At 53.0% G+C, this 14,415-nt stretch overlaps 1 protein-coding gene across 3 annotated transcripts; it reads left to right on the top strand.

The window, feature by feature from the left end:
• The first annotated feature begins 2,835 nt into the window (after positions 1-2,835).
• On the top strand, positions 2,836-10,660 carry FHL3 (four and a half LIM domains 3). 3 transcript variants are annotated; one of them, XM_036876587.2, is made up of 6 exons: positions 2,836-2,962; positions 7,924-8,097; positions 8,186-8,360; positions 9,333-9,502; positions 9,622-9,808; positions 9,935-10,660. In XM_036876587.2, the coding sequence occupies exons 2-6, from the start codon at positions 7,942-7,944 to the stop codon at positions 10,087-10,089; spliced, it is 843 nt and encodes a 280-aa protein (XP_036732482.1). In that variant the 5' UTR covers positions 2,836-2,962; positions 7,924-7,941; the 3' UTR covers positions 10,090-10,660. The 3 variants fall into 3 exon arrangements, with proteins under 3 accessions (XP_036732482.1, XP_036732481.1, XP_036732483.1); XM_036876586.2 differs by lacking the exon at positions 2,836-2,962 and adding an exon at positions 3,061-3,244; XM_036876588.2 differs by lacking the exon at positions 2,836-2,962 and adding an exon at positions 3,515-3,657.
• Positions 10,661-14,415: the final 3,755 nt, after the last annotated feature.

Here is a 14,415-nt window from a genome sequence, read left to right as displayed (position 1 = left end):
CCCTGCATGTAGTCGGCACTTAACCATATGTGTGTTCTCCCTGTACCCTTCCTCTGATACTCTGCAGAACTCACTCATTTCACCCTCTGCACCCACAGACTCATTGCCAATCTTGGGGTCATAAGGAAAGTGCTTCTGGGCAATCTGAAAGAGGGTGTCTGATAACCCATGATGCCTGTTGGGCGTCAGGCAACACAACGGGTAAGAGTGAGCAATACACCCAGAGAAAGAGGGAAGTTTTCTCGCTGGGGGAAGGAGGGCTTGTGGGTACAACCATCAGAGACTGAGTGATTCAGCACTATGAGGAAACCATGAGCAGCCTATCAGTCATCACCCAGGGCCTCCTGCTGAAAACCCTTTCAAAGTGAGAGAATAACTGGGAGACCCTGAGTGAGCCCCCTTGCACCACAAGACAAAGAAGGGTGTATGGGGACCTCTTGGGTGGGTGAAGGGACAAGCAGATCCTATCACCCAAGGCTAGTCATCCAGCCCTCAGGCTCTGCTCCCAGCCCTGGCTCAGACACACCTGTTCCCCAGAGAGGGGGGAACAGGAACAGGGAGTCCATGTAGTTGATCCCTAGACGTCCCTGGGGCACGTCCCCTGGGCCAGTGGAAATAGAGAGGAGGGAAATGTGAGCCCACTGGGGAGCTGGAAGTGGGAAAGGGAAAGAACGCAGCCCCAGCCCTACACCAGTCTCCTTCCCCCAGGATGGGCCAATGCAGAAGCCACCTAACTTTCTCTGGCCTCCAGACTCCCAGAGCAAGCAGTAGAACCTTAACACTTAACCATGAAAGGGAGTGTTGGAGAGTGGAAGGAAGTCTCACATATTTAATACTTACTGTGTGCTCTCAACCAATCCTTACAAGAATTCTGTGAGACAGGTCTTCAGCCACTCTTAACAGATGAGGAGACTGAGGCTTAAACAGATTGAATAACTACAGAATCTGTGAGCCTGACAGTTAAGCTCTTTTCTTGGCATAAGGAGCTTTGACATTTGATTGCCTGGATTTGAATCCAGGCTTTGCTATTATTAGCTCTGTCACCTTTGGCAGGTTACTTACTCTCTCTGCCTCCATTTCCTCGTCCTTAAAACAAGGATGAAAATAAATTTTTCATAAAGTTGTTGGAGAAGACAAGTAGTGATTCTACAGCATCTTACTATGCTGATGGACAGTGACTGTGAAGGGGTATGTGGGGGGGACTTGGTGAAGGGGGGAGCCTAGTAAACATAATGTTCTTCATGTAATTGTAGATTAATGATAACAAAATTTTTAAAAATACTGAAAAAATAAGTTGTTGGATAATCAAGTGCATTAATATATGTAAAGTGCTTAGACAGGAACTGGAACAATATTTCAGGAACTATTGGCTTGTATTATGGCTGTGAAGAGAATCTATGAAGAGATTCAAGCCATGAGTAAAAGCCAGAGACCCCAGCTCTAACTTCGATCCAGCACCTTCCTCACTCACTCATAATCCCTCCCATTCTGAAGGCTGTGCACCTTTGCCCTTCCCTCACCCCCAAGCAGACCCCCTTCTTGCCATCTACTCCAACCAGGCAGATTCTTCCCTGCACTCCCCAAAGTTAGGGGAGCAATCTCCAACACCTGCAAGATAGAGAAAGGACCCTCCCATGGGCTGTCTGCTCACTCCTTGGACTCCAGATGCAGGTGCCTATAGACTAAACTGGGAGGTGAGGGTCCAGATCGAAGCAGTGCCTATCATTCATTCATTCATCAGATATGTATTATATGCCAGACATTGGAGTAGGTACTGGGAATGTGGTAGTGAACAATTTGATTATCTAGATTTGAATCCAGGTAGTGAGCCAATCCCTGCCCTCATGGGGCTTATAGTTTAGGCATCAAGAACAACAATAATAAACAAGCAATTAATTAATTTGGAAAAGAAAGTCTCAAGGGTGACTTCAGAAAGCAATGTGATTTAGAGATGGGAAAGGAGGGTACTCAGGAGCCCCATCCTGGGAGGGAAAGAGTCTCTTCTCTGAGAACCCAGCTGGACTCAGCTCCGGGGATAGGAGCGCCTCTTTGGGCACCTGAATCTACTCTAGACACTGAGGTTATTTCCAGGGTTGGTTTGTTGTCTCTTGTTTTGCAAACCACATAGCGGAGCCTCCTCCTCCCTCCCCCGCCCTTCCAGATTGAAGCTATTTATTCCTAGTGACAAGCCTGAGGATCCCATGGGGGGTGGCCTCAAAGACCTGGAGGGGCCTTGTGTCCCTGGCAGGCGCCAGTCCTCCCTCCCTGGCACAAAGAGGAAGCCAGAGGGTTGGAAACTGTGGAGGTGGGGGAGGAGGGGTTCCCTTCACTTCCACCCACCACCCCAGCAGCAGCCCACCCATGCACACGTCTCACACCCTTCCCTGAGCTGAAAATTCATGGGGCCAAGGATTAGGGTCTTCCCTGGGTCTCAAAGGTCAAAACTATTCCTGGGCATTGTACAGAGGCAGGACTTCTCTGTCCCAGGAAGCAGCACCCAGAGGTGAGGAGGTGGCTACTTCTGTTTTTGCCACCTAGAGTTGTGGAATAAAGCCGTTTGAAGGTCAAGGCCCTATGGCGGAGGTGGGGGTGGGGAGGAGGAATCCTCTCCTTACTCCATGTTTCCAGAGAACACCTTGGTCCCCACGGACAAGGCCACGACAGACTAAAGTCTCTTTTACAAACTGGGGCTGAGTGTGACCCCGGCAGGTAAACTGGGAGGGACAGGAGGGCTCCTGGTCCCCAAATGGACCTTGGTCAGCTGGGTGCTGTACCCGTTGCCTAAGTTAAATACAGCGATCTCCCACTAGCAGCTGGGGGGGGACAAGGAGGGGAGCAAAGAGAGAGGACAGCAAAACCTTTAGGGAGGGGCAGGGGCGGGGTCTTGGCCGCCCACTGAGGTTGGGAAAGCCAGGTTAGGCTGGGCCGGAGTCGGGGGTCTGAGGCGGGCTCAGTCGGAAAGGTAGGTGGGGATGAGGGGCCGGAGGCGGGGTCCGCACCCGGCGGGCAGGGGCGGCCGGGGGCGGGGTCCGGGCGGGGCGGGCCGCGGCTCTCACTTCCTCCGGGAGGGGTTGGGGCCGCGCTCGCCCTCGCCCACGCAGTCCGCCCGCGGCCGGCAGCCTCGCCGGCAGCTCGCTCCGCCCGGCTGGGCCCGGCCGGCAGGTAGGAGCCGCCGAGGGAAGCGCTCCGGCGTCCCCGCCCCACCCGCGCGAGGGCCGCGCCCGCTCCCGCCGCCAGCGTCGAGGTGAGCTCCCCGCCGAACCCGGCTCCGAATCCTGGCTCCCGGCGCGGCTCCCACCCCCGCCCCCCGCCTGGTGCGTCCGCGGGCGCTCGGGCCACGCTCGCAACGGGCGGCACGAGGGCGCTGAGCCCGCAGGGCGCCTCGCGGACCGCTGCGCGCCCGGCCGCGCGGCGGGGCATGGGCTGCTGCGAGAGGTGGGCGGGGGAAGGGGCCAAGTTTGAAACGCGAAAGCCTGAGTCTGGAGAGACACCAGAAGGGTTCGAGAAATTGAGGCTCTCAGAAAGCCCGGCAGAGCCAGAGACCGAGACTGGGACGTGAGCGACACGCTCAGACAGGAGGCTGCGGACGTGCCCGAAGCAGGGGTAGAGACTTGGACGTAGAGTCACTTAGAGACCAACCCGAGACATAAGACCCAGGTTTTGTGGAGCGGAACATTTTAGGAAAAAGCATACAGTGACCTCAGTGAACACGTTGTAGAGCCCTTCCACGGGCACCACTGGGTCCTGGGCACGTGAGGAGCCCTGAAGCCTAAGCTTGTTAGCCTCGTAGTAAATCAGACAGCCTCTGTGAGGCCTAGAGACAGCCACCCAGAGACCGGAGACCGAGACACTCAGGCATGCAGAGATGTAGGAGATAGAGAGGGAAGGAAGGTGGGGACCAAGACATTCTGCCCCCTGGAGACGGAGGGACTAGACTTGGGTGTACAGAGGTAGAACCCACAGAGGCAGCTGGCTGAGAGATGGCTAGTCAGAGAGAAAGATACCGAAAATGTAAAGACTGCTGCTGAAGTGTGCAGAGACCCAGAGACATGCCCAAGGGGCACAGAGCTAGACTCAGAGAGACTGGGATTTAATGGAAGCACATTGACAGCTTCCAAGACAGACCCTGAGAAAGTCAGTCCGAAAGATTGGGAAGCAAGGATGTGGGGAGACAGAAACTCTGGGCCAGCTGAGTCCCCATGAAGCTGGGAACCTGAGAGAGTAAGACTGACATCAAGAGGGAGCCCCAAGCATACACCAAGACAGCCCCAACTTATTTTTAAACTCAAATCTTGGACACTGTTTCACCCCTGGGGAACCCAGAGTGGATGAACTGTTCCTCTCCTGTCCCCAGAGCAGCTGCTGGATCCTGCTTCCCACCCCCTTAGCCTAAACTGCTCTGACTCCCAGGCCCCATGGGGGAGGGGAGGGGAGCCCAGCTGAGAACTTGGGGTTAGTGCCTGGTAGTGTGGGTGGAGAGGTCAATTTCTCCCCTTAAGCCTACTCTTAAGTCGTGTCAATTCTTGGTGGCCAGGGGAAGGGTCTGTTCTGATCCTGACTCAGCTGTGAGGCCTGGCCGTGGTCCTCCTGGACAGAGGGATGGAGGGGGGCAAAAGGGTTGAGTGATTGGCATAGGTGATTGGACAGCCTTCTGGGTTGTCTTCCAATCAGGGCTGGTAGCCAGGGAGAGAGCCAGGTCCTATACTGGTGCTGTCAACCCAGCATATCTCTGTCCCTCTGCTCTTAAAGGCTGCCCACCCCCTCCCACCACTGCAGCATTTCTAGAGAATTAAAACAGAAAAGAATTTCAGGCTGGGAAGCAGGAAAACTGGGCTCTCTGAGACCTGAGTGACCTTGGCCATGCCCTTGTGCTGTCCCTGGCCTCTGCTCAGCTGTAAAATGGGGATGATTCCCTATCCTGCCTGCCTTGAGATGGTGGATGGGAATGCACTTTGTGAGAGGCAAAGCAGCATGCATATGTGTGTACACCAGTGTACCTGCGTGAGGGGGTCTCAAGAGTTATGTTCTCTGAAGTCAAGCTGGCCCTGCTGGTCTCCTCAGTGAGCTGCAGGCCTGGACCTCTTGGGTTCCCCCAGAAGTATGGGTTCCCTCTGTATTCTCTCCTGGGCCTACACTGAGAATGTCTGGGTTAAAACCTTGGCCAGTTCTCTGACCCAGGCCTGGTGGAGAAACTTGTCTAATCCACAGTAAGAGTGAGGGGCTAATAAGAAAAATACTAATGGCTGCTATTGACTGACCACTTACTCTCTGCCAGGTGCTTTCCAAGTATCATATTTAAGGCTGGCAACCACCCCAAGAGATAGGAGGTAGTATTAGATGGAAAAACAGGCCTGGGGCACTTAAGTGACTTGCCCAAGATCACCCAGCTAGTAAGTGAAGAAGGTAGAATTCAAACCCAGGTTTATATTTCACAACTGCAGCCCCTACACACCACCTGCCTCAGCCATTCAGTCAGCCATACTGAACTGGTTCACTGGGAGGTGCCAGATGTGTGTGTGGTTGAGGGGAAGGGGGATCAGGTGTAGGGATGGGGTGTATGTGTGTGTGTGTGTGTGTTGGTGGGGGCAGAAGCGGGAAGCCATCTGGCAGACCGAGCAGTCTTCCTTGCACACCCTCCCCCCCACAACCAGCCATGAAGGAATACAAAACTGGCTTCGTTTAGTCCCCAAGCCCTGCCAGGGAAAGGGAGAGGGAGGGAGAAAGGAGGGGATGGGCAGAGACAGGTGGGCCTTGATAGTGCCCTTCACTCTGTCCTCACTAGAGCCCAGCTGAACAGACCGGAGCACTAGGGAATTCTGGGAAGGAAACAGAGCCACACCCATACCCTGTTTGGGGTGCCCCTGTCTCAGAGTGGTGACTGCCTCCCAGGGGGTGGGCCCAGGGCTAGCCTGGGCCTGGGAAGGTGGCGGTTTCTGCAAGCCACACCAGGAAGGAAGGAAAAGCCCAGGGCACTCCCGGAGGATGGCCACTCTCCCACCTGTGTGGCCGCCTGCTGCCCAGTGACTGACAGCCCAGCAACCCTCAGATGTTGGGCCAGAAGAAACCCTGGCCTGAGTGGCGGGGAGTGGACTGAGAGGAGGGGGACCCTCCACCCTACAGCATAGCCCCTACCCCAGAAGTCCCCTTTCTGAAGACCCCACCTCCCAGTGGCCTCGTGCCCTGGCCTGGAGGACGAACTGAGTGTCCTCCCTTTGTACAGAAGGACAGTTGTGAGTTCATGAGCCATCTCTTCAGAAGAGCCAGGCCCTCCAGGCTTGGGGCATCTGCTGGTGCCTGGAGTCTGAACTCCAAGCCAGAGCAACGCTTGTTGGCGAGAATTTCTCACTGGGGGTGGCTGAGAAAAGGAGGGCTTTTTTCTTCAACTAGAGCCAGGGCAGGCTCTGGGGACTGCCAGGTACTGTGGTTGAATGGGGAGCGGGAAGTGGGTTGATGGGTTCCTTTGTACTCTCCAGGCTCATCCTGCAGCTGTGAGGACATGGTCCCTTTCCTATGGGTCCTGGTGGTTCATCTCCACCCACCTTGGGACCCCGGCCCTTAGAAAGCAGGCTTCATGGTGGAGGAGGCTGGGGGTGGCAGCTCAAATTTGGGGCTAGAGACTGGAATCAGGGGCAGCAGAAGAGACTGGGAACCCCACTTCGTTACCGCCCCCCCCCACTCCCCACGCTCCTGTTCCAGAGGCAGCTGTGTGGATGACCTCATCCCACAAACATGCTTTGTTCCTGAGAAAATGGAAAGTGTCTGAGGTTTGGTGGGGGGCAGGGTGTCTGCAGCAGCAGCTCTCAGGGCTCCCCCTTGCCTGGCTCCCCACCCAAGAGGGGGCCTGATTAGGGAGAAAATGTCTGCTGTGTCTTCCACTCTCATCCTTCACTCCCCCTGCCCCAAACCTTTAGAAATTGGAAAAGGTGGGAAGAGGCTGTCTCTCCCAGAGGCAGGGAGAGGGGAAGTAATGACCTAGGGGATGGGGAGATCTGGGGCTTTGCCAGGGTCTGCCAAGAGTGTGCCTGCTGGAGATGGCAGGGGGCACACTGCACACTCTCTGCCTCGGTTCCCCTCTCCCATTCCAGGCGTTTCATTTCCCTGTTTTCTTCCCTGCTGCTGGCAAACCTGACTTCTGGCCATCTGTGCTGCCACAGCTGTTACAGATGTTGCAGGCCAAGGCTGCCCAGGCTGGTGTGACCAAAGACCCAGCAGGGGCTAGAGGGGGAAGAGGGCAGAGGGTTCAGTTGGGGAAGTTTGGCTGTGTCCAGCTTACAGGATTTCCTTCCTGCTTAAACCTAAGCTGAGCCTCTGAAGTCCTTGTCCCTGGGCCGATTGTCCTGGGAGGGGAGGCCCTATGTGACTTCTCCTCCACCTCCACCATTCATTGCCCAGCATCCTTCTAACATTCCACTGTTTCCTGGATTGGGAGGAGGGGGGCGGGAACAGCCCATTCTCATCCCTAAGCTTCCCATTCTGGGTAGATGTTCCTTTACCTACATTCCTATGGTCCCTTCCTAGGAGTCAGGAGAGGGTGGGAGTGCTGTTCATATGGGGTAGGGTGACAAGCTCCCTGCCCCTGCACTTAACCCCTTGAGGACAGTGGGGACAGTGGAGGCTAAACTCGGGGCTGGGGCAGGAAATGAGTCACTGACCCAGGAAAAGCCCCCTCCCCCCAGATCTGCCAGGGCCCAGATAAGAAAACAACTTCTGCTTCCTGATTTTTTTCCCTGATCCCCATCCACCCTACCATTAAATACAGAAATAAACATGCAAGACTCCTGAGTTCCCAGAAACACCCTTTCCCCATCACCACCTGCTCTGACCTGACCATTTCCTACACCTGGTCTCCTGATTTTTTGGAATGCAAGGGGCTAAGCCATAGCTCCTCTGGGTGACCCTCACCCCACCTTTTGCCCCTGACAGGGCTCCCTCACAGCCACCATGAGTGAGGCCTTCGACTGTGCAAAATGCAGCGAGTCCCTGTATGGCCGCAAATACATCCAGACGGACAACGGCCCCTACTGCGTGCCCTGTTACGACAACACCTTTGCCAACACCTGTGCTGAGTGCCAGCAGCTTATTGGGCACGACTCAAGGGTAAGGACCAGAGCAGAAGGGGTAGGGAGTTAGGGGAGGCTGGTAAGAGGGAACAGAGGTGCCAGTGCCCCTGCCGTGTTTCCCCCAGGAGCTGTTCTATGAAGACCGCCACTTCCATGAGGGCTGTTTCCGCTGTTGTCGCTGCCAGCGCTCCCTGGCTGATGAGCCCTTCACTTGCCAGGACAGCGAGCTGCTCTGCAATGACTGCTACTGCAGTGCCTTCTCTTCACAGTGCTCTGCCTGTGGGGAGACCGTCATGCCTGGTATGTTCTCCAGAGCTCAGTGTATGTGCCTGGCATCTGTGTAGGGTTCGTGCATGTACAAGGGATTGGTACGCTTGTCTGATATACACACACACAGGCTTAGTAGAGAAAGGTCCTGCACACACAGCATGTCCCTGGAAATGTAGTGTATGCAGGAGGATCTGTCATGCCTGTATGCTCTTGGGAGCTTTGCACACCAAGGTATAAAGGAACTGGCATGCCCAGGTATACACATGAAAGCTTAGCATGTTCAGGAACTGACAAGCTTGTCGTATTCCTGCAGGTCTAGTGTGTGCTGGACCAGCAGGCCTGGTATACACCTGTGGGCTTACCGTGTACAGGCTGACTGACATGCTTGATAAACATGTAGGAGCTTCGCATGTATGAAGGTCTGCATGTAGAAGGTACATGTAGAAGCTAAGAATATGCTAAGATGCTTTGTGCATTGGGATGTGGTGTGTGTACAGAGAGAGACAGTGTTATTAGACCTGCATGTCTAATAGATACATGAGGATTTAGAACACGTGGGAAATGGCATGACTAGGATATACAAGGGCCTGGCATGTACTGAATCTCATGTCTAGGGCATCAGAACTTTGGGTAGGAAGAGACTTGCTTGCCTGATACACATGGTGTCTTTGTGTATGTGCTTCAATCATGATATCTAGTGTTTAAGGGCTTAGCATATACTGAGTTGTCATGGCTGTGTCATGGAGGCCTGCTGTGTACTGAGATGGTCACATCTGGCACCTATGGGGACTTCATATATGTCAAACCCTCATCTTTAGTTTATAGTGTGCAAGCCAGCATGTACAGGGTTTAGGAGAGATTAGCATGTACAGTATGCATCGTGGTCCTGCTGCACATGCATGGATACCACCTGCTTAGGCTATGGGAGCATCAGGACTCTCCTTGGAGGGAAGCCACAGGTGGCACTTGAGACAGCCTCTGAATGGGACCCATTCCCTACAGGGTCCCGGAAGCTGGAGTACGGAGGCCAGACATGGCATGAGCACTGCTTCCTGTGCAGTGGCTGTGAGCAGCCACTGGGCTCCCGTTCCTTTGTGCCTGACAAGGGTGCTCACTACTGCGTGCCCTGCTATGAGAACAAGTTTGCGCCTCGCTGTGCCCGCTGCAGCAAGGTGGGCTCTGGGCCAGCAGGGTGGGGGCCCTAATCTCCACCACACTCATGGATGGGAGCAGGGCTCTGTTATGGGGTGGAATCCCCACTCCCTCCTGCTGACAGATGCTGCCCCCACAGACGCTGACACAGGGTGGCGTAACATACCGTGACCAGCCCTGGCATCGAGAATGCCTGGTCTGCACTGGGTGCCAGACGCCCCTGGCAGGGCAGCAGTTTACCTCCCGGGATGAGGATCCCTACTGTGTGGCCTGTTTTGGAGAACTCTTTGCACCCAAATGCAGCAGCTGCAAGCGCCCCATCACAGGTGGGACAAGGGTCAAAGATCAGAGTGGATAGGGTGCAGGCAGGGGAATGGGATTTGGTATTGGGTGAGGCTGTGGGACAGGACCACCCTCTATATCTACAGAGCTAACCTCTGGCCTCCCTCCAGGACTCGGTGGAGGCAAGTATGTGTCCTTTGAAGACCGCCACTGGCACCACAGCTGCTTCTCCTGTGCCCGCTGTTCCACCTCCCTGGTGGGCCAAGGTTTTGTGCCAGATGGAGACCAAGTGCTATGTCAGGGCTGCAGCCAGGCAGGGCCCTGAGCCAGGGCTCCTGGGCCCAGGAGCTCCCAAATCAGGCTTCCAGGACTGAGGCTCCTTCTCCACACCACCTCTGAGGCCCAGCCGCTCCCCAAACAGGGGTTCCCCCTGGGCTCCAGGATTCAGTCTCCCTACTCCAGCATCCCTGAAACAGTACTCCCTGGGCTCTTAGGGAGCCTCCATCATTCTAATCCCCTCCCCAGACCTGGACTCCAGAACTTAGCCCTCTCCCTTACAGCCTGTGTTCTAGACCCCAGCCCTCCATCCTGGGCTCTGGGAACCCAAGCCCCCTTCAAGCTAGACTTCTCCAGAGACTTGAGGCCTCCTCTGGGTGTCTGAGAAGTCCTCAGAAGTGGACTATACTCAGGCTTGACCCTCCCCATCTCAGCCTAGTCCCCAGGGCTGGGGGCTGTCTGAGCAGCAGGGGTCCTAGGGTACAAGGTTTTGCATAGCCCTTGTCTGTCGAGTGAGTTCTCATTTCAGTTCAGTTCCATTTTGCCCAGAGATGGGCCAAGGGGTGGGATTGGCTCTCTCCCCTTCCAGATTCCTCAATAAAGCAGTGTGAGGAAGAGAAGGTCTCTGTGTTTCTGTCTGGGGATGAAAGGGGATGACGGGTGCCTTCGCAAAGGGAGGCTCGGGCTCTTCCGGACCCCCTCCGTAGAGGGCAGACGGGGAAGCTGCCGGCCGCGGGGTGAGGAATCTCCCGTGAACGGGGATCCCCGTCGTCGCTGCTACCGTCCCTCTCGGCTTAGCCTGGCTCCCCCCTGCTGGCGGAGGGCTTTTTCCACCGGGTCGGGAGGGGTTGGGGAGAGGTTGGGGATGGGAGCAGGGGTGGCAGTGGGTTCCTCCATCTGGTACAAATCACCCCCCTCCATTAACAAACCTTCCCAAACCCCACAGAGCACGCGGTATGGATTCCCAGTCTGGGCCCAGACCCTCAGCCCCCTTCCCCCTCTTCCCGAGGATTAACGGAGGCGGCCCGGGATCCGCTAGCGGTCGCACGTTTTTTGCCAAAAAAGGCAAGGATGCAGCTGCACGCGCCGCGGGAACATCTGGATCCGATTCCCGGCATGAATGGGTCATGGCCCCGCCCCCCGTGATTCAAGGGCGGGGGCGGGAATGAGCGAGGGGGGTTGTCCCCCAAAGTGGGGAGATGGGGCGGAGCGCTGCTCCCCTCTCCCGGCGTCCGACGCCCCTGGCCCTGCCCCCTCCGCGGCCTGAGGTCTGGGCTCGGCAGTGCAAGGCCGGGAGACGGCCTCATGTGCACCGGCTGCACGCGCGGGCTCACCGCCCGCCCTCAGCTTCCCGGGGTGCAGACCCCGGCGGCCCTCAGCGCCCTGGGGGCGGAGCCCTCCGGCCGGCAGAACGGCACGATTATTATATGTATCTCCTATTCAATCCGCAGAAATCCTATGGGGGGGCATTTTTCCATTTCCCAGAGGTGGAGGCTCGGCCTGTCAGTTACCCAGCCTGGTAAGCATGCATTGTTAAGCGTGCATATGCATATATGTATGTCCATTTTTAGTTTTAGTTTATTTTTTAATTGTGAAGGTAATATAATATATGTTAACAAACAAAAAAAAAACTTCATGCTGTTATTTTGGGTATATACAAAGAAAAATTTCCCTCCATACCCAGTCACTGGTGGTTCGGGATTCTAATCCTCTTCAGACTGCCGCCTCAGCCCACTTGGGATCCTATACTTTCTGAGTCCATGGTTGATATTTTCATCAAACCTTCACTAATGCCCCATCGTATGTGCTTATAATCAGTAATTAGATGTTTACACGTTTGTCTCTATCTCCCACCAGCCTCTATGAAAGTTGGGCTTGCGCCTGCTTTGCTCATCCCTCCATTCTCAGCTCCGTGCACTTACTATATGTTTAATAAATACTTGAGGTAGAGTAATCCAAGCACAGAAAACAGCTGGCATAAAGGCCTGGAGGCCTGCGAAGACATGGTGCTTTGGGGAGTAGCAAGTAATTTCATTTGGAGGAAGTGCAAGAGACTAAAATCTCAGGCTGAAAACAGGTCATGAAAAGCCAAATGCCAAGTTAAACAGACCTCACCCTGCGGGTAGAGCAGCCAGTGGAAATGTTTAAGTGGGGCTCAAGATGATCACTCTGGCTGCATCATGAATAATGGGTTGGAAGGGTAAGATGAGCAGGCTAGTTAAGAGGCTCATGCAGAGGCCCAGGTGAGAAAGAATAAGGCAGGTAGACCATTAGTGGAAAAGACGACCTAATGACTGGTTTGGTAGAGTGGGAAAGAAGGTCTTAGGGGAAGGCAGGCATGAGGTGAATGGTATTGCTTAGGTGGTCCACCCACCGAAGAGGAAAAGATGTAGAGGTACAATAGTGTGTTGTTGATTTTAATATAAACACTTTCCAGGTTTAACATCTCAGAAACCCAGATACTTGCATAATCAAAGGGGTGACATGATTGACACTTTTTTCTTTCTTTCTTAGTGGTACATACAATAATGGTGCAGTTAACATTTGACGGTGTCTCATATTTGATGGAGTATGGTAGATCCCAAACCTTACCAAAACAACAACAACAACAAAAAAAAAACCCTTGACATTCTGAGTCTCTCTAATCCTGAGTGGAGATTTCTAACCTCTGTCCTAGCTGTACAGGAAAAACCCCTGGCAGGGAGTTGTTCTAAGGATCCTCTCCCCAAGGCTGAGGTCTTGCTTACATTTTTAGACATAAATTTAACTCTCACAACACCCCATGAGTAGGCAGGACAAGAGTCATCCCTGTATTATTTTTCAAACTTTAAAAAACTAAAAGCAATGCGTGCTTACTGTAGAAAAATTGGAGAATTCTGAAAAGAGAACAAAGGGTAAACCATCACTAATAATGCCTTGATATATTATAGCCTCCTCATTCTTTGTTAAGCGTGCATATGCATATATGTATGTCCATTTTTAGTTTTAGTTTATTTTTTAATTGTGAAGGTAATATAATATATGTTAACAAAAAAAAAACTTCATGCTGTTATTTTGGGTATATACAAAGAAAAATTTCCCTCCATACCAGACCTTCCATGTTATCTCCTCATAAACAACCATTGTTTACTGTTACTTGGATATCCTTACAGAAATAGCCTTTTTGTGAATCTATTTTTATATACATTGTTGTGCACCTAGCTTTTTTCACTTTGTGTGGTCATCTTTCCACATGAGCTCATACTGATTTTTTAATAGCTTTATTGAGGTATAAGCCACTTGCCATAAAATTCACCCATTTTGAGCATACAATTCATTTTATTTTAGGAAATTTATAGTAGAGTTATGCAATTATCACCACTATCCAATTTTAGAACATTTCTATCACCCCCCACAAAAGATTTCCTGTGCCCGTTTGAAGGCACTTCTGATCTGACCTCCAGCGACAGGCCAACGACTCATCTACTTTCTGTTTGCATGGCTGTCTTTCTGGCATTTCATCTGGACACACACTACATACATCCTTTTGTGTGGGTGGCTTCTTTCACTTGGATGATGTTTTCATGGTTTATCATGTTTTCATCCATACTGAACATTTCTTAACTGCTGAATAACATTCCATTGTATGTATACACCACATTTTGTTCATCCATTCCCAGTTAATGGATTTTAGGGTTGCATCCAGTTTCTGTCTGTTATGAATAATACTATGAACATTTGGACATGTTTTTATTTCTCCATCTAGATGTGGACATATAGACCTGCTTCAGTTTTTTTTTTAAGGCTGTGTAACATTTTATTGCTTGGATGTATCTTATTTAACCAGTCCCCTGCTGATAGACAATTAGGTTGTTGCCACATGTAACAGGTCAAATTGATCTGTTTGCCTTATTGCAGCTTCGGGACCAGATTCATTTCCTTTTTTTAAAAAGGAAAAAAATGTCCTTTTTTAAAAAAAGACAACAAATATGCTATCATCCCCGTTTTACTGACAAGGACACGGAGGTCCAGAGAAGTAATTAACGTTGTCAGAGCACCCTGAGCGCTAGGGACTCAAGTTCCAGTCTCCCAACTCCCATCCGTGTTCTTCAACTACTCAACTACTATTCAGTCCGTAGGGTCCCTGCCCTCCCGGCGGGTTTCAGGTAGCCACCGGAAGCCAATCTCTGAACCTCAGGCTCCTGGATTTCTGTATGCCCCCTAGAGGCACCTGCAAACCTCTCAGCATCGCACCACCCCACCTCCAGCCAGCAGAGAGCACTCTGCCAACTCACTAGCTCAGATTGGGATCTCCCTGTGGCGCTCCCTTTTCCTCGAGTCCCCTAGGCACTTCCGGAACCAGCGGAACTTTGGTGCAGTGGGACCCTCAGAGTGG

Source organism: Manis pentadactyla, chromosome 4 (genome assembly GCF_030020395.1).
Source record: "Manis pentadactyla isolate mManPen7 chromosome 4, mManPen7.hap1, whole genome shotgun sequence".
Lineage (NCBI taxonomy): Eukaryota > Metazoa > Chordata > Mammalia > Pholidota > Manidae > Manis > Manis pentadactyla.
Note: the sequence above shows the minus strand (reverse complement) of the source record. Positions and strands in the feature narration are given on the sequence as shown.